Raw genomic sequence first — 27,885 nt, 5'->3', positions numbered from 1 at the left:
CATAACTACCACAGCTAAAAAGACAATACTGCACAAAAACATTTTGTCACTGACTTTCATGGCAATCAATTGGTGGCGTTGGTGGTATCGTTTAAGGGCGACTTGGACCAGAAAGCTATCCACTGGTCCAACTGCAAGAGTAATTGCCCCTTAATGAAAGGGAAGTAACTCTAGTCTGTGAGACTTCACCTTTGTTCCACAGTTGGTATGCTAGTTTAGGTAGACAGGAGACCAGTCTGCCAGGCCTTATAATGAAATGAAATCATATGACTCAAACAGCAACAAAATGAAACCGAGTAAATTTCAGACCTATTCAGGCACATTAAACTTTTTTAAACTCAAGAAAAGACAAGAAGTCGCAGCAACCTACAAATATGTGAATGGTTGCCCAAATTACATATGTCCAATGTTGACTACACTTGTAAACAGCCTCAGTTTGGTGTCAGCTTCAATGTGAGTTGTGACAACTTTTGACATGTAGGGACGGAGCCAAGCTAAAATGGTTCTCTGTTGCATTTTCATTTAAAAAAACCCAGAATCTCGGAAACTAACACGTTTTGAAGTGATTGTTAGTCTGGAATAGCAACATTTGTTCAACTAAACCATGAACTAACACGAAGGAAACAGGAAACAGCAATGAAAAACTGTATTGCCCCAGCCTTTCTAGGTCAGAGAGCGTTATCGATCAAGGCGACTGTCTATCCCGTATCACTTGCATCTTGATGTCACATGTGCTATCAGTATTGGCAGCTTGGGAAACATTAGTAAAAGAAGACAATAAGCAAAGATGACACAGTGTTTGTTTATAAACAATGAAAGTGACACCTACCTGACCTTTTTTTCACTTGCTTATTTATCAATAAATGACGGTTACTGTTTTATCTGTTGGCTTTATTCTGCTGAGAAACCTACCCATTATATAATAAATATGTTGTCATCACTGGGGTGTACAGGGTTTCACAGGCCCAACATCAGGTCTCATTCAAGCCCACAAGCCCATTCACCCCGTGAAACCTCATCCACACTGATATTACACATGTGACTGACTTATACCACTCAAACAAAACATGCAAGAGAATTATAATAGCAGTGAATCTGGAGTCTTACACCACATGCAGCAAATCCTGGCAGGAAGAACCTGTACGCAACTCTGTGAGTGAGTGAATGTCAGTCAGCAACCTTCCACCCATACCACGACAGCCTGTACATAATTCTGTCTTGGCCAGACAAACCAGAGATTGACAGCATGAGCATCCACGCTGTGAGGGCACAGTGACATACAATCAATCAGGGGACACATTGTAAACACTGGATACTCATTGGACGGCTCTTGGGGGATACCTAGTCTGTGTGTGTCAGATTACACCCAGGTATAACATAAGCTTTGACTACCTTCAGGAGAGTGACTCTAAATGATCCTTCTATGTAAAGTCTAATGGTGCCCCACGTTGACTTGAATTATATACAGACACACCCACACACAGACAATTCCATATTGTTTATTTTATTCTTGTGCCACAATGTGTCATTATAACAATATATTACACTATATAATGCGTTTGTACAAAAGATAAACAAATGAATAACAATACCAATAAATATATCCCAGGCACAAGTATTTCTCAAGCATCAAAACAAACATTTTGTGTTCCAGTGAGTGACAGAACAAAATAATGACAGCAATGCAGTATTTCAGTGGATGGTCGAGGGGAGGTAACCTTTGACGAGCTGAAATTATCCCCCTTTTCATGATGCTTTTTTCCAAGAAAGTCGGAAGGCAGTCCCCGTTACATGAAATCACTAAGAAGCATATACTGTGATGTAAATCAGGATAAATACACCATGAAGTGTAAGATTTGAAAACATGTCCTCCTACAGATAAACATTTGCCAACTAATCCCATTAACTGTGTTTGTTAGTCCTGATGAGCGTCACGGCTAGCTTAGAGGTCTATGCTCCTCATGGAGCTGATGGCATGGCCGACCCGCTGTGGCATCTGCTCCGCAGCTTCAGTGAAGGTGTCCGGGGTGGCCTTCAGCAGGACGTCAATGTTCCGCAGGGTCTCAGAGGACTGCAGGCCGAGGTCATCCAGCACATTGGTCAAGTAGTCTGTCGACAAAGGCACACACAACTGATTAAAATATATCAGTCCGAGCAGTAAACTTTGCAATTGTGTAACTATGTCCATGTACCACTTCTTTCAGGTAGATGGGGAAACAGGTTGTGATTCTATAATTCAAAAGCATAATTATCGTTTAAACGTTTGAGCTTTTAAACTAGATGTTGAAGGGGCATGCGACATATACTGTCCAATCAGGACTTCAGGTAATAGCAGACAAACACATTTTAAGGTGACTCGGTTTACTTGGATGACTTCATCGTGTTACAGGTAGCAGAAGTGCAATGTGGGAAAGTATTCCTATGCACAGACTAATTACATAGCTGGTTATGTAATTCTGATGCGCTAACATTGATGCGCTATGAGCAGTAAACACTAGAATTTTACTCTACTTTAAATGATAAAACAACTTGCATAAGGTGGCTGTTTTCTACATTGACTGACCTATATCGGTGATGAGCTGCTTGGTGGCATGTGGGGTCAGCTCGTGAATCTTGAGAACCTCCTCCGTAAACACATGCATAGTCCCCTTGGCAACAGACTCCAGCCACAAGTCAGCCAGGTGCTCTGGAGATTCTGAAATGAATTTTACTTGTCTATTATATATATCAGTCATAACCATAGAGCAGTGAGATTCAAATCTATCCAATCTACAGATAAAGAAGAGGATTTGATTGAAAAGTGTGCCTCATCGTACATCTGTGTTGGCAGCTCGCTGTGCGATGACCTACCTTGTTCATCTGTGTAGGGCAGCTTGCTGTGCAATGACCTTCCTTGTTTATCTGTGTAGGGCAGCTTGCTGTGCTATGACCTACCTTGTTTATCTGTGTAGGGCAGCTTGCTGTACGATGACCTACCTTGTTCAACTGTGTAGGGCAGCTTGCTGTGCGATGACCTACCTTGTTCAACTGTGTAGGGCAGCTTGCTGTGCGATGACCTACCTTGTTCATCTGTGTAGGGCAGCTTGCTGTGCGATGACCTACCTTGTTCATCTGTGTTGGGCAGCTTGCTGTGCGATGACCTACCTTGTGCATCTGTGTAGGGCAGCTTGCTGTGCGATGACCTACCTTGTTCATCTGTGTAGGGCAGCATGCTGTGCGATGACCTACCTTGTTCATCTGTGTAGGGCAGCATGCTGTGCGATGACCTACCTTGTTCATCTGTGTAGGGCAGCATGCTGTGCGATGACCTACCTTGTTCATCTGTGTAGGGCAGCTTGCTGTGCGATGACCTACCTTGTTCATCTGTGTAGGGCAGCTTGCTGTGTGATGACCTACCTTGTTCATCTGTGTAGGGCAGCTTGCTGTGCGATGACCTACCTTGTTCATCTGTGTAGGGCAGCTTGCTGTGTGATGACCTACCTTGTTCATCTGTGTAGGGCAGCATGCTGTGCGATGACCTACCTTGTTCATCTGTGTAGGGCAGCTTGCTGTGTGATGACCTACCTTGTTCATCTGTGTAGGGCAGCTTGCTGTGCGATGACCTACCTTGTTCATCTGTGTTGGGCAGCTTGCTGTGCGATGACCTACCTTGTTCATCTGTGTAGGGCAGCTTGCTGTGCGATGACCTACCTTGTTCATCTGTGTAGGGCAGCTTGCTGTGCGATGACCTACCTTGTTCATCTGTGTAGGGCAGCTTGCTGTGTGATGACCTACCTTGTTCATCTGTGTAGGGCAGCTTGCCATGCTTGAGGGCAACGGTGAGAGTCGAGCTGTCCTGCAAGGTGAAGGGGTCCAGATGCTGGGGTAGAGTCATCAGGTACTGGCCAATCTGAAACATACAATCAGGCCATCGGCCATCACCACAGTGTGAACTGATTGAAGTACATAAAAACTTCAAGTCACATCATTCAGCAGATTCTGACAGAATGCGCCAGCAATATACTCATGTGTTTTAGATACAGATGGCAGTTACAATCACAACCCACATGGCTACGGTGGGTTAGAGTAGATCCACAGGAACCAGTACTGGTTGTAAGAGGTGACTGAACACACCAGGTTGTCAACTTGGTGGCTTGGTTGATAGCATGTCATTGTTCTTAATGTTAATCACTGGTTTGTCTGGTCCAGACAGGATTATTTACAGGCTAAGGCCATATATACCTGTATTATTACTGAGTGTGGTGTTAAACGAAATAACAAAACAAACAAGGAGGGTTTGTTGCAAAGCTAACAGTTCTGCATGAGGTCTAATGACACAGCAGAACAAAAGGCCTTCTATAATTGAGAAAATAATTTGTTCCCAGCTGTAATATTCTTGGTGTTGGGGTTCCAGTGAAAGCATGAAACCATGGTTGTGGACTATGGAGGTTGTACTTATTCAATCTTAGAAGTGGCAGCAGTGCTGACCTTGGTGATGTACTCCTGGGGTGAAAGGCTGAAGGTTGGGAGGTCAGAGGTCATGGCCCCACCAGCTGACCGGGAAGTCCATATCTGAAACATCAAGTTCATGATTTGATCTGTGAGAAATGTGAGAATGGTGTGGTGAAATAAGGTTTAATGTTTATCAAGGATGGTGAGGTGAAATGGGGTTTAATGTTTATCGGTAATGGTGAGGTGAAAAGAGGTTTAACGTTTATTGAGGATAGGGATGTGAGGTGAAATGGGGTTTAATGTTTATCGAAGACAGGGAAACTGAAGACAATGTTTTACCTCCATGTTGGCCAGGTTGCTGAGATATCTCTTCAGCTGGGCAAACACGATGTCAAATCCAAACTTGTGCACCTCCTCACTCAGCTTGCTCATGTCGGACATGATCTCTGTTAGCACAGATGGCGTGTCACCTGTAGACGCAAGAGAGGAACTCATTATTCACACCTCAACATCCTACCGCATGGGACGGACACTGGGAAGTCAGTAGACAAGCAATCAGTGAATGTATGAGCTTTCATACCAATTTATTAAAATATATTGAATGGATTTACTTTGAGATGATAGACTAATCTCACTTCAGCTACCATTGACAGCAGCCCTCTATTGTCATAAGGTTATCACTTTTCTGAGTTGTCAAAGCAAAATTATTTCTTAAATTAGTCTATGGGTAACATATAAATAACCCACTTGTAACTTGCTAAGAATTGTGGATAATGGGTAGTAAAATGCCCTCAGTGGTCTGCCAAAGTCTACACTCTCAACTAGCCACCTTCCTCCAGACTGGTGACCCCTAGTGTACACCCTGACCCACCCACCTTCCTCCAGACTGGTGACCCCTAGTGTACACCCTGACCCACCCCCCTTCCTCCCAACTGGTGACCCCTAGTGTACACCCTGACCCATCCACCTTCCTCCAGACTGGTGACCCCTAGTGTACACCCTGACCCACCCACCTTCCTCCAGACTGGTGACCCCTAGTGTACACCCTGACCCACCCACCTTCCTCCAGACTGGTGACCCCTAGTGTACACCCTGACCCACCCACCTTCCTCCAGACTGGTGACCCCTAGTGTCACCCTGACCCACCCACCTTCCTCCAGACTGGTGACCCCTAGTGTACACCCTGACCCACCCACCTTCCTCCAGACTGGTGACCCCTTGTGTACACCCTGACCCACCAACCTTCCTCCAGACTGGTGACCCTTAGTGTACACCCTGACCCACCCACCTTCCTCCAGACTGGTGACCCCTAGTGTCACCCTGACCCACCCACCGTCCTCCAGACTGGTGACCCCTAGTGTCACCCTGACCCACCCACCTTCCTCCAGACAGGGGACCCGTAGTGTACACCCTGACCCACCCACCTTCCTCCAGACTGGTGACCCCTAGTGTACACCCTGACCCACCCACCTTCCTCCAGACTGGTGACCCCTAGTGTACACCCTGACCCACCCACCTTCCTCCAGACTTGTGACCCCTAGTGTCACCCTGACCCACCCACCTTCCTCCAGACTGGTGACCCCTAGTGTCACCCTGACCCACCCACCTTCCTCCAGACTGGTGACCCCTAGTGTACACCCTGACCCACCCACCTTCCTCCAGACTGGTGACCCCTTGTGTACACCCTGACCCACCAACCTTCCTCCAGACTGGTGACCCTTAGTGTACACCCTGACCCACCCACCTTCCTCCAGACTGGTGACCCCTAGTGTCACCCTGACCCACCCACCGTCCTCCAGACTGGTGACCCCTAGTGTCACCCTGACCCACCCACCTTCCTCCAGACAGGGGACCCGTAGTGTACACCCTGACCCACCCACCTTCCTCCAGACTGGTGACCCCTAGTGTACACCCTGACCTACCCACCTTCCTCCAGACTGGTGACCCCTAGTGTACACCCTGACCCACCCACCTTCCTCCAGACTTGTGACCCCTAGTGTCACCCTGACCCACCCACCTTCCTCCAGACTGGTGACCCCTAGTGTCACCCTGACCCACCCACCTTCCTCCAGACAGGGGACCCGTAGTGTACACCCTGACCCACCCACCTTCCTCCAGACAGGGGACCCATAGTGTACACCCTGACCCACCCACCTTCCTCCAGACTTGTGACCCCTAGTGTACACCCTGACCCACCCACCTTCCTCCAGGCTGGTGACCAGCTGCTCCAGTGCAGACACCTCATCCTCACTCGACAGGAACAGCGCCGCCTGGAACGACAGGGTGTGTCGGCGCTGACTCAATCTGTGGTTAAAAAAACAGCACATGAGAGCAAAGGAACACAAAAACTGACACAGAGACCATACATTCATCCTACTGAGTGTGTGGAGTTCTTACACTGCAGACACCTGTTCTCCAGGATGCAGTTCTCACACTTTCTTCACAGCAAGGCATTAGCAGAGTAAACACACCACCTCAAGATATCATCAGACATCATACGTTGTAGCAGGATCACTCATGGTACATTGGGCTTTATGCGTGCGTCCCTTGTTAGGTTTTATACCGGCTCATATTCGGGGGTATACCAGCTTGTGGTATAAAATCTAATGCGGGATGCATAAAAACCCTATGTACCCTGAGTGATCCTGCTACAACAAATTTATCTTACCGACGTGTTTTAATTTCACATTTCAAAAGAATTAAAACAAATTGAAATATGATAGAAATCAGCTGTTCGATTAAGCTCAGTTTAACAACTTATGCTGTCACATGACTTTCATGGACTCGGATTGCATGTGGCTTTTTTGCTTTGAAGCGGGGTATAAGGGATTTCTTCTGCCCCTCAGAAATCCATGTGCAGTCTTGTTCATGGCGGGGTATAAGGGATGTCATCATTCTGACATGGAGGTATGATAATGTATCTCATTAATTTTACTTGGCGTGGGTGGCCCATTGCATATGTCACCACATTTACTGTGCAGAGTTGCATCCTATTGTAGTGCTCAAATCAAATGATCACTGGCGTGAATCCCACATTCACCTTCGATGTTTCTAGGTTTGCCAGCTCCATACCAATGCTTGTGGATTTCCCAAAGTGGTAAATGTCTTGGACCTGCATTGCTCTGCTGACATGCTGTGTGTTACATTATTATAATGATGACCTTGGTTATACAGTCCTGGAATAACAATCTGAAGGGTATCAAGGCTGCAGCTACGTCTTAATGCACTTAAGTAGAGATTGGACTTATATTTCATACGGTCCTTTTAATAGGATTCTTAAGCTGTTGTGAGATGAAGGAGTCCTACTGCACCTCTTGTCAGCATCCTTGCTTGGGGAGGATGCCCCAACAGTTTTGCCAACTGTGTGTAGGACACAGCTGATGATGTGCTGGTCCAGCTCCTCCACATGCTGTATCAGATCACCTGCAACACAGCAGGGGAGACAGGGGTCAGCGGGGGACACACAGGGGAGACAGGAGTCAGTGGGGGAACACACAGGGGAGACAGGAGTCAGTGGGGGACACACAGGGGAGACAGGGGTCAGTGGGGGACACACAGGGGAGACAGGGGTCAGTGGGGGACACACAGGGGAGACAGGAGTCAGTGGGGGAACACACAGGGGAGACAGGGGTCAGTGGGGGACACACAGGGGAGACAGGGGTCAGTGGGGGACACACAGGGGAGACAGGGGTCAGTGGGGGACACACAGGGGAGACAGGGGTCAGTGGGGTACACACAGGGGAGACAGGGGTCAGTGGGGGAACACACAGGGAAGACAGGGGTCAGTGGGGGACACACAGGGGAGACAGGGGTCAGTGGGGGACACACAGGGGAGACAGGGGTCAGTGGGGGACACACAGGGGAGACAGGGGTCAGTGGGGGAACACACAGGGAAGACAGGGGTCAGTGGGGGACACACAGGGGAGACAGGGGTCAGTGGGGGACACACAGGGGAGACAGGAGTCAGTGGGGGAACACACAGGGGAGACAGGGGTCAGTGGGGGACACACAGGGGAGACAGGGGTCAGTGGGGGACACACAGGGGAGACAGGGGTCAGTGGGGGACACACAGGGGAGACAGGGGTCAGTGGGGGACACACAGGGGAGACAGGGGTCAGTGGGGGACAAACAGGGGAGACAGGGGTCAGTGGGGGACACACAGGGGGGTCAGTGGGGACACACACAGGGGAGACAGGGGTCAGTGGGGGACACACAGGGGAGACAGGGGTCAGTGGGGGACACACAGGGGAGACAGGAGTCAGTGGGGGAACACACAGGGGAGACAGGGGTCAGTGGGGGACACACAGGGGAGACAGGAGTCAGTGGGGGACACAGGGGGGTCAGTGGGGGACACACAGGGGGGTCAGTGGGGGACACACAGGGGAGACGGGTCAGTGGGGAACACACAGGGGAGACAGGGGTCAGTGGGGACACACAGGGGAGACAGGGGTCAGTGGGGGACACACAGGGGGGTCAGTGGGGGACACACAGGGGAGACAGGGGTCAGTGGGGGACACACAGGGGAGACAGGGGTCAGTTGGGACACACACAGGGGAGACAGGGGTCAGTGGGGGACACACAGGGGAGACAGGGGTCAGTGGGGGACACACAGGGGAGACAGGAGTCAGTGGGGGAACACACAGGGGAGACAGGGGTCAGTGGGGGACACACAGGGGGGTCAGTGGGGACACACAGGGGGGTCAGTGGGGGACACACATGGAGGTCAGTGGGAGACACACATGGGGTCACTCGGGGACACACAGGGGGTCATTGGGGGACAATAAAAGCAATGACATGTCATACAATGACACATACATGACAGTAATCATATAACATCTGCATTTGGTGTTTTCATTAAATTACACATGGCAAGATAGACAACAAGGAAAGGTTCTAAATACTTTCTTCATTTTTGACTAGACATGCTAGTTATGAAAGTATGATATGGTATTTGCTGTAAAACCTTAAGATTATCACAAACAATAAGGAAATGAGGACTCCTAATTTGCAAAATCATTCCTCTCCAGGGAAACCAAACCTCTTCCCCCTTAAATGTACAGGGGAAAATGGCATCATGTTTGCTTGTTTGTTGTTTAACCCCTCACTCAGCAAGATTCTAGCTATATGATGGTGGTCTATAAATAATTGAGCCTGGACAAGACAATCCAGTGAGCATCGATCCATGCAATTGGGATATGATGACATACATCAACCAAGTCAGCGAGCCTGACCATCTGATCGCTTTAGTCACCTTTTACGACAAGTATAATTGCCTTTTAAGGCAAGCATGGGTTGCTGAAGACATAGTCTAACCAATGTCTTCACGGGTCAAAAGACGGCACCAACCATGGGACACACCAGGGTTTCAGCCTTGAGTTGAACAAAGGGACTTGTTTAACCAAACACCAATTTATAACATAGACCACACCCTACAATGATTTCTGATTGAAGAGACTGACAAAATTCAGATATGAACAACTTGGAATTTACCAAACTGATTCATTTCAGTTCACTGCAAGTTAGGTACTGAACCATGTTAACCTGTGACCAACTACAGCCATCAGCATGTCCTAGGTCAAGCTCCCCTACATGACTGTGGGGGCAGTGTGGGACTGACCGGTGGTCTGTATGATGCGGAGCGAGTGCTGGAAGTGAGACCAGTCCTCCCAGTCCGGGTCCTCGCTGGGACTTGTGCGGCACTTCTCACGAATATTGATGAGCACTCGACGGAACTCTCGGCAATAGCTGGAGAAATATGTCTGGAGAGTAGAATAAAGACACTTTATTTAAAACAAACAAGTAAAAAAGTGAGTGAGAGAAAGAGTGAGTGAGTGAGTGCGTGAGAGAGAGAGAGAAAAAGAAAGAGAGAGAAAAAGAGAGAGAGAGTGAGGTGAAATGGGGTTTAACGTCGCATCCAAGATTATTGCACTTATGTAGCGACGTGCATGCACGTGTGTGTGTGGCTGCTTGTACTAGTCCGGACTGATGCTGATTTATAGTGCTTGCACACTGAGATACCACGGAGGTGGTCTTTTGATAGAATAAATAGCATTAGAACATTTCCATTATGTTATCAACTTTGAAAGGAGATTCTTCATTATAATTACAAAACTTGTCCTAGGAAATGAAGCAACTGGAAACTCTCAGTGCCTCAAGAAATGTCAAGTGTCCATACCTGTTACATATTGTATGTATCAGTCATTAATATCACAGCTCTATCAAGATGCCATTACACAACAGAAGCCAGTAACATCTAATCCTAAAAAACTCTCTCAAATTAGCCTAGAATGACCTTGACCTCAAATATGAGATCACTGTGACCCTTGTTTGTAGGTAAACCAGTCTTACCTTGTTAGCCTCCAGGAGGCTGACGTAACCAAACCCATTTGTTAGTTTCTGACATCTGTCATTTGCCTGAAACACACAATAAAACATATGTCATGCAGACACTGACAACTACATACACATGTAAACACCCTATACAAAACATAACCTTGCTACACCATTAGAGTCACATAACCTTGAAAATGTCTTGACTGTATCCACATGTGTTAATGCATTCAGGACACACCAATAATTTTTTATTAATTTTTTATGTGGTTTTCATCTCGAACCTCAACCAGCAAGAAAGCAAGCGAAATAAAGAAAAACAAAACTTGGTAACAGCTCTTAAATTAATTTATGATGAAAATGAAGATCAAGCTGACCTGGGTTTTTTTAATGTGCAACTGTCGGAGTATTTTATTATCACAACGGGGCATAAATTTCCAAAGTGGTGGGGAAAATTGAGACAAGAAAACATTTTATTATTTTAAGTCGAAATAGAAATTCAAGGCGTGTGGGAGATGGGAATATGGACGGCTGAACAAGGAATAGAATACAGCCTAGGCATTGTATGTACCCTTAAACTATCAATGATGCACATAAAAATGCATGCAGCACTTTCTCTGAGAGTTTTACCTTGAATTACAAAAGTGGGGTTCCAGGGGACCCCCAATAATTAATTCAAGGGTCCTTGCAGGCAATATGAGGGTCCTGTAAACTTATGATGTGGCGCAGGGTTCTGTACATTTTGTGAATTACTCTAGCGCCTGGAATGAAGCAATGATCATGTGGACAGAGGTCATGACTGATGGATGAAATGACAGACACCCATAGCTGCTCTTGAAACACTGTAGGTACAATGAATATTATTGTGTGTCCTACAGGACACAGTATATTCTTTTTCTGCGTCCAATCTCAATATTTGTGTGTTGCGTGAAACCCTGATCTCTCACCTCATTGGCTGAATGGAAGAGTTTGTTGACCGATTCCCCGAGAAGCTGGACTGTGTCCATCACCTCCTCATGGTCCTGTAATAAAGTAACAGTGGTCAGTCGGCTGGAGAGGTGGACATGCATCACTCAGAGTGGTCTGTTGTTTGGAGGAGGGTTACAAGCAAAAAGTCAACAAGGTTTGACTACTTGGCTGAAACCTTCATGACTTGATCTTGACAGTGATCATGAAATATGACATAAATGTTTGTTTGTTTTGTTGGTTATTTGTTGTTTAAAACCACACTCAGGAATATTTCAGCTATATGACAGCGATCTGTAAATAATCAAGCCTGGACAAGACAATCCAGTGACTGACATCATGAGCATCGATCCACTCCATTGGGATATGATAACATGCATCAACCAAGTGAACGAGCCTGAGTGAGTGAGTGAGTGAGTTGGGTTTAACACCGTATTCCAGTTATATCACGGCGTGTCAGCTTAATGTCGGAGGAAAGCCCGAAGTGATGCAGGTCTCAGACGTTTACCACTTTGGTGAAACCCACGAGCATTGGAGCGAGCCTGATCACCCGATCCTGTTAGTTGCCTTTTATGACAAGCATAGTCGCCTTTTATGGCAAGCATGGGTTGCTGAAGATGTATTCTACCCCGGATCTTCTCGGGTCACGACATAAATGAGGTACGCAGCATGAAGCACAGATCTTATAGGAACCATCTGTTCAAACTATATATTTGGAAGCCAAAAGTAACATGTGACCCAAATATGTGCTTTTTTTGTTTTTTTAGTTATAAATTACAGCCATATGATGGTGGTCTGTAAATAATCGAGTCTGGACCAGACAAACCAGTGATTGACATCATGAGCATCGATCTATGCAGTTGGGATACGATGACATGCATCAACCAAGTCAGCAAGCCTGCACCAAGTCTATTTGGTCACATCTTGTGACAAGCATGAGTTGCTGAAGACCAATTCTAACCCGAGTCTTTATGGGGTTCCTTTTGTGCACACGAGACCAGTGATAGTGTATCTCTCTGTACAACATCATTATGGAACGTATCTCACAAACCAAGCAACAAGGGAGTTTCCTGTTTTGTGTTTTTACACGAAATCCATATCGAAGTTGTGCATCAAGCCTGTTCATCATCAGAGGAGCTGATACTGATCAACTTTATTTCATCTGTCTTGGGTCAGAACAGACATGGTGTCATGGCTTCAGTCTTAGATATAAGGTAAGACTCGTTCTGGGATTTGAAAGTGATGGGACAGTGGATAGAAGGCTATGTTTAACACAATCTCTTTTGACATTATAAAGAGCTGAGTGTCGTTTACACAAGCTTGAGACTTATCCTACTTTCATGTGATATTCTAACATGATGCTAAAACTACGATAATCTTTCTCAAGAGACCAGTGCATTGACAGAAGTAACATTTGTTTTTGCTGCAAATTGGAAATGATAATTAACAATGCTACAAACCAGCCTGATGTTGTTGAGATCGTTGCAAAGCTGAACCTCCTCGAAGGTCTTGTATTTCAATAGGTACGGCCTGTAGGGGGCGTACACTGTCTGCAGCAATCTCTCCAGGCTGGATACATGGGGGAGGGAGTCTACAAGACAAGGGAAATAATCAGTACAGTAGTAGATACGGCCTGTAGGGGGCGTACACTGTCTGCAGCAATCTCTCCAGGCTGGATACATGGGAGAAGGAGTCTACAAGGCAAGGGAGATAATCAGTACAGTAGTAGATACGGCCTGTAAGGGGCGTACACTGTCTGCAGCAGTCTCTCCAGGCTGGATACATGGGGGAGGGAGTCTACAAGACAAGGGAGATAATCAGTACAGTAGTAGATACGGCCTGTAGGGGGCGTACACTGTCTGCAGCAATCTCTCCAGGCTGGATACATGGGGGAGGGAGTCTACAAGACAAGGGAGATAATCAGTACAGTAGTAGATACGGCCTGTAGGGGGCGTACACTGTCTGCAGCAGTCTCTCCAGGCTGGATACATGGGGGAGGGAGTCTACAAGACAAGGGAGATAATCAGTACATCAGTCTGCAGGAGTCTCTCCAGGTTGGATACAGGTTCTACTACACCAAATCAGAACCAGTTGGAACAGTGCGGTTTTTGTAGGGAGCCTTCAGTGCAGATCGAGAGATATCTGCAGGCTGTGATTGGAGGATATTGTGTAAGATTTTTATGTCTTTTAAATATACATCCATCCAGTTTTTAAAACTGACATGTTTTTCTATATCTAGTACTGTCTTTTTCAACATGATGACTTATGCTGAATGTGACCACAGATATTTTCAAGCAGGTGACATTTGGTGTTAAACTGGGGGTGGTGAGCTAGTCATTTCTTTTGTTTTTATTGATGCTCTAAGGCCAAACTGTGCACACACGTACAGGTAATAGCTGTTGAATGCTTGGTTAATTTAAAAAAAAATATAACCTTACTATAGAAGCTAGTCTATGGGAAAACATTTGGTTGTGTGTAGCCTACATGGGGGAGGGAGTCTACAAGAAAAGGGATATAATCAGTAGATACGGCCTGTAGGGGGCGTACACTGTCTGCAGCAATCTCTCCAGGCTGGATACATGGAGGAGGGAGTCTACAAGACAAGGGAGGTATTCACCCATGGCTTTCCACTGAATAAAATAACAAAGGAATGGCAATGTATGCTGCTGTTAAATCATACATAAGGGCTTCCCAAATATGTATCACTGCAGAGAAACCAAACATAAAGTTCTATAAACAGTCAACATATTATAGTTGCATCCAAAGTTACTATTTTGAAATTGGCTGTGGGCTAATTTGGTGTCTACTGTGCCTACCGTGTCTACCCAAGCACATATGTGATACAATGTACGCATTTAGTACTGAATGACTGTAAATATATCAAACATGTGCCTCACCTGTCATATGCACTTCCACTGCACTCTCCATACTCTTGGCAAATCTCTCTGATATCTGCAACAGGACACATGGACACTCAGGCAATACTTGCTGGCATCACTTAAACTGATCAGGAAAATAGGAGAGACTGCATTTGGTCATTTAATCTTGTTGTAGAAGTGACAAATGTCAATCAGGGCCATTTGTGACAACATAGTGGGAAAAAACATATATAAGTTAAAACAAACCAGTTTTCATTCGAACTTTAACAATATTGAATACAAAAAGGTATATTTTTTTCAATTTTGGATCTGCATCAGCTTGTCTCAACTTGTTTTATGTTGTTTGCCTGTCTATTGATGTCCACCAGCCTAATCTTGTTTAGCTGTCTAATGTGAAGCTGTCCACAGAGGAGACCGCCTCCACGACGCGACGTTAAACCCCATTTCACCTCAACTCACCTGTCCACAGACAGATGTTTCTGACCTGTCTAATGACTCGTAATGTTGTTTACCTGACTGACATTGTTTACTGTGTTACCAGACTAATATTTACCTGCTTAAGTTCTGTAAGAGTGGCGAGCGTCTCCCCTCTCTCAGACAGCAGGTTGGCAAAGCATGTGGACAGACCAGGGTCCAGACTGGCCAGTGACTCTGTCATGAGGTCACACACAATCGGGACAGGGTCACTGAACACCTGACCACACCATTTTACCTGTGCAACAGAAAAAAGTAAACCTTGACAGTGTATTACCAATATTCCCAAATGTGCAGTAGACCTCAAAAAGTTGTTTCAAGTGACTTCTGAGGTGCCTCTATTCAACCAACAGTGATGTACATGTCTAAGTTATTGTTGTATTTCTGTACTTAAATACTAAGATGTACACAGATTGAAGATTGCATAGTCTCTTTGTTCATTTCATACATATCCATAAGCACATCCAAATGATGTGGTCTTACATTTGTAACCAAATTTCTTTTCCCATTTAAATCATACATTATATCACATTATAACACATGTCTAAGTTACAATAAGCAGGATGGGGCATTTTTGTGTGTAATAATGCACAGTGGATTTGAGGTCTTGAACATTTTCATGCACGTTTTATGTAGTAACTCAAAATTAATTGCACAATGGTGATATACTTTGCGTATTTTACACATCTGGTGCTCTGAAGAAGGTTCGTAAAGAGTAGTACTTCATAGCATTTCAAACACACTGATACTACTCACTAGGGATGGGACGAGTCCAAATTTACTACCCCGGTACCCAACACCCTATTACCCTACCCTACCTGGGTACCCGCTGTAGGTCGCAAGAGATGGGTACAAAATGTACGATTGGCACTAGTTTAACCACAGACCTAGCAAAATGCACTTAGATACACATATAGAACAATCTGGTCATGCATACACTGAATTTGACTAAAACATTATCTAATACAAACATATGAAAGTCAGAAGGAATATGTGTAGTCAGAGAGAAATGTGAACATTAGTGACTTTTAGTGAAGCCATGAAGTACTAGATAACTTTTGTCATTAAACAATGTATCATGTGACTAACCACGGGTCCAGGTAGTCCTGAGGGTACCCAGGTCCTACCCAGTCCCCCCCCTGACCCTGAGTACTCGAGTACCTGAGTTACCCGTCCCAGCCCCACTACTCACTACTCACTACCCACTACCCTTAATCTCTACCATTGTCGTACACCATCAGTGAATCAGGGGAATCTGTGAGGGAGTCTTTCTTGGTAACTGACAATATCTCAACCATATAACTAGTCCACGTGAGAGATTGCGAACCAGACACACATGGAAGCCGTTGAGGCTTCATCCAAGGTGCTGTCTACACCAAGCATCACTGGGAAGCTATTTCAACTGACGTTATTCAGTTATTGCCACAGACGATGAACTGAGAGTGTGACTGCCTACCTGTGAATGCCAGGTGGAGTTGAGGTGGTCGTAGAAGTCGGTCATCCACACCACCACGGTGTCGTCTTGCTTCGTCTCCAGGATGTCCCGCCATGCCTGCAGCAGCTGGTGCTGTTGCCAGGAGACAACAATGATCAACAGTGAGGTCAACAATATTCTTGGTTCTCGAAAATTTAGGAAATTTAGACAATACACACTGAATGAAAGTATCTTGTTTCTGCTGACAATTCCCCTCCATGTATGAGATTGTATCTACAGTAATTTCTTGTATACGTGCTGGTCATCATGGCTTACATCAAACAGTGAAGTTAATGCTACAACTGCTGTATCCCCCAGACCTAAACATGGATTTAACAGATAGCACTTTGGAACAGAGCACCAGGTTTTTCTTGCCTCTGCACATTTATCAATTTGTTCTACAGTTTCATTAACACATACTGACCTGTCTACAGGCATGTCAGACGCTGGTGACCTTGACCTACCTTGTGACACTTGTGGTAGTACTTGTACAGCTGCGGCAGTCGGTCTATATTCTCGAACATCTTCGTGTACATCTGGGCAGACTCTGCAGCAACAAAGCATCATCTCTCTAACACTCAACATCCTTGATCCAACTTTCCTGGTGAATTAAATACTGCAGATTTCACTGTACCCAAGCCTGCACTGTTGTCTATTCTTACATTCTTAGTTTCAGTTAGTGCATGCATTTATTTATTAATGTATACTACTCTAAAAAGTTAAGGGCCACCCTTTCTTTCATATCACTATAGTTAATCTGTCAGCTTTTTATTAGTAGTATAATTATTGTTTGTTTCTTCAAATAGATCTAGATACACAAAATCATATCATACCTACGGACTGGCTGCCACCAACTGGGAGTGGGCTACAAGACTAACCTAAGGACTGGCTGCCACCAGCTGGGAGTGGGCTACAAGACTAACCTAAGGACTGGCTGCCACCAGCTGGGAGTGGGCCATTACAAGACTAACCTAAGGAGCAGCTGCCACCAGCTGGGAGTGGGCCATTACAAGACTAACCTAAGGGCTGGCTGCCACCAGCTGGGAGTGGGCTACAAGGCTAACCTAAGGCCTGGCTGCCACCAGCTGGGAGTGGGCTACAAGGCTAACCTAAGGACTGGCTGCCACCAGCTGGGAGTGGGCTACAAGGCTAACCTACGGACTGGCTGCCACCAACTGGGAGTGGGCTACAAGACTAACCTAAGGACTGGCTGCCACCAGCTGGGAGTGGGCTACAAGGCTAACCTACGGACTGGCTGCCACCAACTGGGAGTGGGCAACAAGACTAACCTAAGGACTGGCTGCCACCAGCTGGGAGTGGGCTACAAGACTAACCTAAGGACTGGCTGCCACCAGCTGGGAGTGGGCTACAAGGCTAACCTAAAGGCTGGCTGCCACCAGCTGAGACTGGGCTACAAGACTAACCTAAGGACTGGCTGCCACCAGCTGGGAGTGGGCCATTACAAGACTAACCTAAGGAGCAGCTGCCACCAGCTGGGAGTGGGCTACAAGGCTAACCTAAGGAGCAGCTGCCACCAGCTGGGAGTGGGCCATTACAAGACTAACCTAAGGACTGTCTGCCACCAGCTGGGAGTGGGCTACAAGGCTAACCAAAGGACTGGCTGCCACCAGCTGGGAGTGGGCCATTACAAGACTAACCTAAGGACTGGCTGTTGAATGCTGCCACCAGCTGAGGACTCAGCAGTGCTTCCAGGCGGTTCTTGAGTTTCTCCAGGTGTTGACATCGTGAGGCATAGTCAGGGGTGTCCACCAACATTTGCTGTGTACAGAAGAGTGAGTGAGTGAGTGGGTTTGGTTTAACGTTGCTTTTAACAGTATTCCAGTTATATCACGGCATGTCTGCTTCATGCCCGAAGCCAGACGTTTACCACTTTGGTGAAACCCACAAGCACGGGTATGGTGCTGACAAACCTAGAAACATAATTGGGGTGAACTGGGATTCGAACCCACAATCATAGGTTTCTGGTGTGACCCAAGGGACGCAAGTCTGCACAGCAAATCGCGGCACCTTAAAGGACTGGGCCACCCCTGCCCCTGCAAGTGTGTGAGATGGGTTGGAACAGTATATCAGGCATAAAACGGCATCTCAGTTAAAACATTAAAAGGAAGCCCACAATGATAGAGGCAGTAAACATTTATCATTTTAGGAAAAACTTGATAAACATGAATGTCTGTGAACCCAAAACCAGTAGAAACTGTCATGTAAGCGATAAATTCCCCTTAACATTGTAAAACATTTGCATTCAGCAAGCCTTGGTGAGCTTAAAACATAGTGTTTATTCCAAATACAGGCTCTTTACCATCCCAAAACACACAAGTGTGATAACCTCTTTATCATATGAAGTCATTCTGAAATTCTATCATCAAAACAAGTATTTTCAATTCTAACAAATAGTATCTAAACAAGTTTTCCTGGAATGTGTGCATTAATATATTACGTCACAATGTCAGTGATAAGTCAGTCGGATAACTTTGTCAGTGATCGCCTTTCGCAGTAATACACCAGTCCGCCTGCTAGAGTAAGTCACTAAATGTCCCTTATAAAAGGGAAGCGACTCTAGTCTATGTCATGTTTGCATTCACCAAGCTTTCTAAAGAAAACCAGTAGAGATACTTAACTATGGAGTATGTACACCTTCAATAGAAATTGTAACACAAATTACAAACAATGACACAATGACACAATCGCCATCTTAATGATAAGAACCAGACACATTTTCAATGAAACCAATCACACCAGACGACAACAAACCGAGTGCGGATGCCCTGATCTGGTTTGGATCATCCCTGGCTCTCAACAAGCGTCAAGAAGGAATGAATGCAATGTTTTTGTCAGTCATTTATAACATAATTCTATTATATGTGATAAATGAATGAAAAAAACACAAGGCTGACTTATTTGTGTGAGTTAGTGAGTGAATATACAAGGTTTAGCACTATATTATGTTTACGTAACCCTAATTACTATGACATGAAATTGCTCGCATCACATGAGAACAGTGCAAGCAAACTTTGGACAGCATGAACTGAGTGTGGTCATATCTGGAAGATAACCACCAGAAGATATACTCACCAAGCTTTGTTGCATTCCACTTAGCTTGGCTGTGATCTGCAATGAAAAAGTAAATGTTTTATTTTGACACCTTAGAATGGTTTAATTTGACACTTTAGTATGGTTTAATTTGACACCTTAGAATGGTACTTTAGAATGTAGTTTTCAAATTTAATCACTTATGCAAATGGCGCTTAGGATTCAGGGCACAAAACAAGCTCTGGTTGGTTCAGAGTCAGTATACTGTAGTGAGGTGTCCATGTTAAACAAGGTGTCTCAGTGGGCTAGCCCTATAAAACCGGCAGTAGTCTGGACTAGTACCAGCAGCCACACACACTCATCACACAAACACACACACACACATGCATGCACGTCGCCATGTAAGTGAAATAATCTTGATCACAACGTCGAACCCAATTTCACCTAACCCCTATCAAATGTCAAAAACAGAAATAATCAAGACCTAACAAAGGGAGAATATCAATAGTGGCAGTCAAACAGTTGACCAGTGCAGCTGCAACATTCACAACTGCTACAGGATATGAACTGACCGTCTGTATGTCCTGGGACTGGAACACGTCCTCCACGTCGGCGCTCAGAGTCGTCCAGTTGTCCGCCTCCTGCAACACAGCATCAGCGGAATGTATACACCTTGATGCAATATAACACATGCCTGGTCAGTCAGGTCTTCATGCCATACACGATAGGATACATGGAAATTGATGCTTGTCATGGTGGTTTGGTTGGTTTGTTGTTTTACGCTGCACTGAGCAATATTCCATATATTCCAGTGATTGATATCATGAGCATCGATCCACGCAATTGGGATTGATGAAATGCATCAACCAAGTCAGCGAGCCTGACCGCCGGATCCCATTAGTCGCCGTTCATGGCAAGCATGGGTTGCTGAAGACCTATTCTACCCCGGATCTTCACGGGTCGCTTGTCATGTAATAGGAGTCCTATTCCACTATCAGAGGGTATGATTAGAGAGTCTAATTGACCAATTACTCTCTTGCAATAGAGATTTATCTGGCTCTGGATATAATGACGTCCTCATTTTGTCATATCCTTATTGACCCAGCTTGCACTTCAAGTTACCTCGCTCAATGTCTGATTACATCTATATTCCATCACTGACAGCTTACAGTGCAATCCAAAAAACACTTAACAGGCCTTTCTAATCTACTTCCTATGTGAATACTGTTGTGCTTAGAGAAAAATAACAGTGGTGATAATGATTACTGCTGACTTATTACATGGACATGTAGTGTCATTTAATTAACATTATGTAAATTAAATTCCCGATCATTTTTAAATTGTAAATTTTATATTAAATTTAACATTTAATACTCATCCTGTCTCACAGGATGCAATCATGTTACACAGGATAAGAAAAAATTCAGAGTTTGAGTGTCAGATAAAGAAGAGCTCGTCTTCACATTTGGTGACAAGAAGACTTCAATAGAAATGAGAATGATAGTAAACATGTCATGACATAAACTCTACAATGCCATCCAAGACTTGCATGTTAATGGTGACTGAAACACACAGATGACACAGTAGTGCATACCTTGAGAGCATCTGCTGTCGTCTTCATCCGGGACTTGATGGAGTCCAGATTGAGCAGGGTCTGCATGGACTGGGCCGTGTTCTGCTCCACCTGCAACACGCCAGTCACGTGGTCTCTCAGTCTTAACATATCTGTCTTCTCTATATCTCAGCCTTCTCATAACAAGGTTTTTACCAAACAACTTTCACGGGTTCTCTTCAATTGTTGTTACAGACATAGGAGAGGACACTCTCACAGTTTATGTTTGACTGTCCTACACTGGACACCTACCTTCTGGATGTCCTGTTTGACTGTCCTACACTGGACACCTACCTTCTGGATGTCCTGTTTGACTGTCCTACACCGGACACCTACCTTCTGGATGTCCTGTTTGACTGTCCTATGCTGGTCACCTACCTTCTGGATGTCCTGTTTGACTGTCCTACACCAGACACCTACCTTCTGGATGTCCTGTTTGACTGTCCTAAACTGGACACCTACCGTCTGGATGTCCTGTTTGACAGTCCTAAGCTGGACACCTACCTTCTGGATGTCCTGTTTGACTGTCCTACACCGGACACCTACCTTCTGGATGTCCTGTTTGACTGTCCTACACCGGACACCTACCTTCTGGATGTCCTGTTTGACTGTCCTATACCGGACACCTACCTTCTGGATGTCCTGTTTGACTGTCCTACACCGGACACCTACCTTCTGGATGTCCTGTTTGACTGTCCTCATCTGGTCCTGTAGTAGGGAAGCCTCTTGTCTCACTGCATCCACTTCACGCATAACTCTGAATGTGCAATACTTTCTATAAGTCACAATCATTTTTGTAAATGTTTTGGCAATAAAAATGCATTGGTTCATGTACTTTATAAGTCCTTAAACTTAACACTGATTAGCATGATAAAGAGTCTTGCCAATATCACAGTTGAGCTGTTACATTAGACATGTAAGGGATGATTGAAATCATAATGGAAACAATCTTTAACATTCATAACATGTATCCAAAACTGTGTTAATAATGAATCCCATTTGCAAAGTCTTAATTATTTTCAATTCTTTACAAAGATGGCCACAATTTCTAGAGTGAGTGATGTTCAATGGTGCCTTGTTTGTATGGTTGTTTGTTGTTTAACGCTGCACTCAGCAATACATGTATTCCAGCTATATGACAACGGTCTGTAAATAATCAAGTCTGGACCAAGATAATCCAGTGATTGACATCATGAGCATCAATCTAGGCAATTGGGATATGATGACATGCATCAACCAAGCCAGCGAGTCTGACCACTCATCCTGTTATTCACCTCTTACAAAAAGCATAGTCGCCTTTTACGGCAAGCATGGAACAATATTCCAGCTAACATAACATCAGCCTGTGCAAACTGGAGTCTCAGACTGGCAAAAGAGTGAGTGAAAGCATGAGCAATGATTCACACCATGGGGGTATAATGACACTCAATCAGCCAGTCACAGAGCCTGAACACCCAATTCTCACATTGGTCGGCTCTTATGACAAGCATGGGATACTGTGGGCCCCATCTGACCCAGATTCTCAAATATATAGCTTTTCCTGGTGTGTGTAAGTGACCATGATCAGTGTAAGCACCTTGGCAGATTCTGTAGTGCCTGCTGCCCCGCCTCTTCCAGAATGTTGTTCACTTCCTGCAAAATTTTATATACTTTCAGTCAGATCAGCCCAAAATGAGAAAAGCGGTTTTGGGTTCTGGGCTTAGGTTTAGAATCGGTATGGAGTTTAACGGGTTAACACCACATATTTAACAACAATATTCCATGCATATATATAAGTAAGACTGTCACAACAGGTCTGGTTCACACAGACTAGTGGTTGATAGCATGAGCAATCAGGGATAGACACGGACACTCATCTGTAAGGATGAGACCAGTGAAAATCCAGAACGACTGGTTGTTTTTGACTAAAATCTAGCCATTTTACATAACCACTAGTTTGAAATGAGCTGCAGAATGGTTGCATTTTACCAACAGTGTCTACCCTTGAGCAATGCTCCATGCAAGCAGGTCGTAATGACACACTAACAGCCAGGTGACACATTGTGTCTGTGGGCATACACCGGACGTTGGAACAGTGAGTGATTTACCTGTATAAACATCTGCAGCTTCATCACCAAGGTCGTGGCATATTGCTGAAGGAAAAAAACAGGGAATGGTTTGCATGGTAAAATGTCATATTTCTACAAAAGTCTGAACTTCCACAAATCTTAAGGATATGTTTAACAATATAATTATTACGGTTACGTCATGTGAAAGGAACAAAATCTAAGGATCTAAATGTTAAGATAATCATAATAATCATGATGATGAAATTGAAAACAAACAATATCAGCAGACAGTTTTCATCTCCACTGTCGTGTGAACATGTACAGTTGGATCAATTTGGCTGCAAATACCCTTCTCAACCACATATATCCAACACACTGTCTGTTGCTTAACTAAGTATGTAATGTGTTACTGCTGATACATTATTTGGTATTATACAGTCATTTACATAATAGTTTTAAGTCATTTTATACATGAAATTGTATTAATGTTTGTAATGACATGGAACTTTAGAATTGCAAGTACGCTATTTTCTATTTGAGCTAATGAATGTGTTTTTGTCAACAATTTTGGTACTTTGAAAACAGACTTTACTCAGAACAAAAGGTTTAAGAGTTTGATCTATTTTAAGCTTTATACTTCAGTATCTTTCCAGTTAATTAAGGGTGGATAGGTAGTTTTAGCACATTATTATGCGGCCTGGTTCAATTAATGCTGATTGGATCATTCAAACTACTTATGGTTATTATTATTTTAAGCATATACAGTAAAAGCTGCAACAAAAATAACTTGATATTGGAATATATTATTTCTGGTTGCATCATATTTTCAGATACAATTCATCCGATCATTGCATCAAAATTCTTTGGCAGCGTTAGAAATTGGCACTAGTCCTGTAGTCCTTACCAAACTGCCCAATAGTAAAGGTATCCTAAGGACTAGTAGAAATTGGCCCATTTTAAGGGTTTTGCTATATGTTATCATTATAAGGACTAGTGGACAAAAACTGTTCGTTTCTAACCCTGTTTGGAGGAACATTATTAGTTTATTAAATTGTAACCCAATCACCATTAGATTGATAGAAGATGTGCATATTTGACATTTCAGGCTTAGTTTACGAGAAAATAGACATGGTAATCTTTATTTCTGCATGTAAACAAACGCCTAGCTGTACAGAACATACAATTGAAAATAGTAAATCATCATGTCTAGTGATAATTTATCTCAAATTCCTCATTTTTATTGACCAAGTTTGTTATCACCTGGTTGTTAACCTGAATTTTCTGGAGAGATTCTATGTAGTTCTTTACAGTGCATAATACATGTATGATGTTGATGGATAGCATCACCCTTGCAAGTCGTGTATGCATTAATCAGCGACAAAAACACATGTCGGTTTGGCTGCAGCTCCTTACTGTATATCCTTTGTTATGATATACAGATTCTCATTCTTCAATCCTCCGATAGGAGTCGAGTTGCGCAGCGCAGCAAGAATAGTGCCAAACACAAGTCAAACCAGTCAAAAATATAGTCCATAATAAGCAAATTTGGAATCTGCGAAGAGAAAGACGATACTTTCAAAAAATACTTTCAAACTTGGAGTGTTGTATCCCTTTAATCTTTCACACTGATTCATAAGTGTGTATATATTTAAATGTTATATGATTTTAATGTTCGTGCATAACTAGTAAATTCAACCTCAACCATGTTCAAACTACCATGATTACAGGATTTAGTTTATAAACGATAAAATAACTTATCTGATCCGTTGAAGTAGTTTTAATTTCTCTAAGCTTTAATTGTTGTGTTTGAATGTTTGATTGATTTCATGTTTGCGAGCAAGAATGTGAACATGGTGAAGGTAAGTTTGAATGTGGTATTAGTCTAAACTGTTTTGGTGAGTTTCATATTGTTTAGATATGTTTGACAGCACTGTTAAAACTTGCAACCCAGTGCCATACAAACAGTAGGAATTACTTTGTATGTATGTTTGTGATACTGTGAATCACATCTACTGACTTGGACATGCATGTTGCATTAAGACGTCTGTGTCTATCACGGTCTATGTACTGCATGAATATTTATTTGATTTGTATGTCTTGAGAGAGTCAAGAGTTGTTGCCCCTTGCAGTTACTGCATAGCGAGCACATAAGCTATCTGATTTGTATGACATCTAACAAATGTGATGACATTTTAAACACTGTGCATATTGTATGACCCTGTTTTTATTGTATGGTTTAATTAATTGATTCAGGGTTTGTTAAACCTGATGAGGAAATAAACATTCTCACCCCGTAACCAGTGTTCAGGACTGTTTGTTCATATCCACAAATAAACCCAGTTAAATCATCAAGGTTACTCACATCTTTGGGCGTGCCAGGATCTCTATGAGTCTGAAATGCTTGATTGACCCATTCTTTGGCATCAAAATTATCATCCATAAACTTTGAGTAATCCTAAAAGAAACAACGAAGATCACTGTATATATCAGTACACAAATGGCAACACAGGAGGCACAACAGAGAGACAGTTACATAATGAGTGAGTGAGCATGGTTTTACGCCGCTTTTAGCAATATTCCAGCAATATTACGGCGGGGGACAACAGAAATGGGCTTCACATATTGTACCCATGTCGGGAATCAAACCCGGGTCTTCAGCGTGACGAGCAACGCTTTAACCACTAGGCTACCCGATTGCCTGTTACATAATGAGCATTGTTCAGTGTTTGTTTGATCAATTGCTGTTTTCGTTTGTTTGTTCTTTAACGCCCCACTCAGTTATATTCCAGCTAATTGACGGCGGTTTGTCAATAATCGACTTGGGACCAAACAATCCAGTGATTGATATCATGAGCATCGATCTACACAATTGGGATATGATGACATCAGCCAAGTCATCAAGCCTGACCACCCAATCCCGTTATTTGCCTCTTACAACAAGCATAGTCGCCTCTTAAGACAAACATGGGTTGCTACAGACCTATTCTAACCCGGATCTTCACAGGTCGCATTGGTCAGTGTGTAATACTGAGTTGACAAAATGAATTTGAAATGACAGTTATATCAACTCAGACAAAATCAGTATGATGCTCACACAAATGTAATAACCTCTTTATAATCAATACTTGCACAAGCTTTTCATACTGAAAATGGTGTTTACATGAAGTCAACAAGATTATGTCATTTCTGTTACGCCATCATTACACAGCACGATTCACATCAACAAGGTGACAATATGTCTGCATTACATCAACAACACTACATTGGAAGCGAAATTTTTCATTTCACATTTGCTTGTAATATATTTACCATATCACCTATCTTGAACATGTTGAACTCTATGGATAATTAAACAGGAAACATACTTCATTCAGTCTCTGGTCATGGCATACAGCTCTTGAAAAATATGTGGGTGACCAGCGACCCCATATCTCGTGCACATGTCCTCCGCTGTTTACATGACATGTCCAGCCACTTACTCTTACATATAATATACAGCAAGTGAGCTGATGAATTATTGTTGTGTTACGCCAGCCAGCTATATTGGCAAGACTGCAGTTCACCTGGTCTGTTTTTCCGAGACCCTAGAGACCTAAAGTCTGGGATGATTTGGCGAGTATAGATTAAGTCTGAAATTTTATTATATATTTTGCAGATATCCCTGTGTTATGGGTTTTCCAATTTCCCGAAGCAGGGGAGTTAACTGACTGTAAAAGTCCATTTTTAGATTTAATTAACTTCCTTGCCTCGGAAAGTTGATATTTGGGACGCTTTAAAAAACATTTGTAGTTTTCTCATTAATCACAAGAACAACTGCAAAAAATCTGACTCACTTATCAAAGAGGACTTTATCTTAAAATTAAGCAATCATGTGAGTATTTACAATGTCCTGTTATAGCACGAGCTATGATCTGACGATATATATCCCGACCTCTATCATGTGTATCATGTCTATCCGTAGCTCTTGGATCCCCTTTCTGATTAAGCTCCTCTTTAGATCGGATCATTAGGGTTGGCACCCTTGCCAATCACCCCTCTACGATCCTAACGGTTAGGCATGTCAGGTACTTTGCGCTGCGACAGGTGAACTGCAATGTTGCCGTCAGAATTAATGACACACTGTCAACAACAGTGACAGACATCTAACATCCCAGATCTAACATCCCTGTACAGTGTTGAGATCGCTGTGAGGAAAGTCTACGCGTCCTCAAGTTAGTAATTGAGGTGTGAGTGATAGTGCCTATTAGTGTATCAGCTCTGTCATACAGTACCATAGTAGTGTGATTGATTCCAGTGATGATGTGCTGAAGATTCAAACAGTTTGACCAATGTTCAGTAGCACACGTCGACAGTGTTTACATCGGCCATTACACCGTCAAAGGGAGGTAACTCACTTCCTGAACAGTAGTGTCTCGTGTACTCTTCGTCTCAGATGAACAGATTTATCATTTGGCATTAAATATTAATCCGGTCCGGTATCATAAATATTGGAAACCAGAGGAAAAAATGGTTGCTTTATATAAAAAAGGCGAGGCGCACGGATGATGATAAATTAACACAAATAAGGGGAAGGTTATAGAAAAATATCCGACATAGAGAATTCAAACTGTACAATGTTCT

General features: G+C 43.8%; 1 protein-coding gene across 1 annotated transcript; it reads right to left on the bottom strand.

The window, feature by feature from the left end:
* Positions 1 to 1,483: 1,483 nt before the first annotated feature.
* On the bottom strand, positions 1,484 to 27,651 carry LOC124138913 (conserved oligomeric Golgi complex subunit 7-like). The gene is made up of 24 exons (XM_048398887.1): positions 27,537 to 27,651; positions 25,628 to 25,720; positions 23,305 to 23,349; positions 22,794 to 22,849; positions 21,890 to 21,974; positions 21,200 to 21,289; positions 20,178 to 20,246; positions 19,648 to 19,683; positions 18,213 to 18,333; positions 17,019 to 17,101; positions 16,537 to 16,647; positions 15,160 to 15,318; positions 14,625 to 14,679; positions 13,188 to 13,318; positions 11,709 to 11,783; positions 10,780 to 10,845; positions 10,049 to 10,190; positions 7,743 to 7,854; positions 6,632 to 6,735; positions 4,771 to 4,901; positions 4,468 to 4,551; positions 3,775 to 3,889; positions 2,564 to 2,695; positions 1,484 to 2,109 (listed from the first exon to the last, which is right to left on the bottom strand). Exons 1-24 carry the CDS (start codon positions 27,537 to 27,539, stop codon positions 1,943 to 1,945), a joined length of 2,265 nt encoding a protein of 754 aa, XP_048254844.1. The 5' UTR covers positions 27,540 to 27,651; the 3' UTR covers positions 1,484 to 1,942.
* Between the last annotated feature and the right edge of the window lie 234 nt (positions 27,652 to 27,885).

The sequence above is a fragment of the Haliotis rufescens genome, unplaced genomic scaffold, assembly GCF_023055435.1.
Source record: "Haliotis rufescens isolate VD_foot unplaced genomic scaffold, xgHalRufe1.0.p SCAF_19, whole genome shotgun sequence".
In the NCBI taxonomy this organism is placed as follows: domain Eukaryota; kingdom Metazoa; phylum Mollusca; class Gastropoda; order Lepetellida; family Haliotidae; genus Haliotis; species Haliotis rufescens.
The sequence above is the reverse complement of the archived record's forward strand: the minus strand, read 5'-3'. Positions and strand labels throughout refer to the sequence as shown.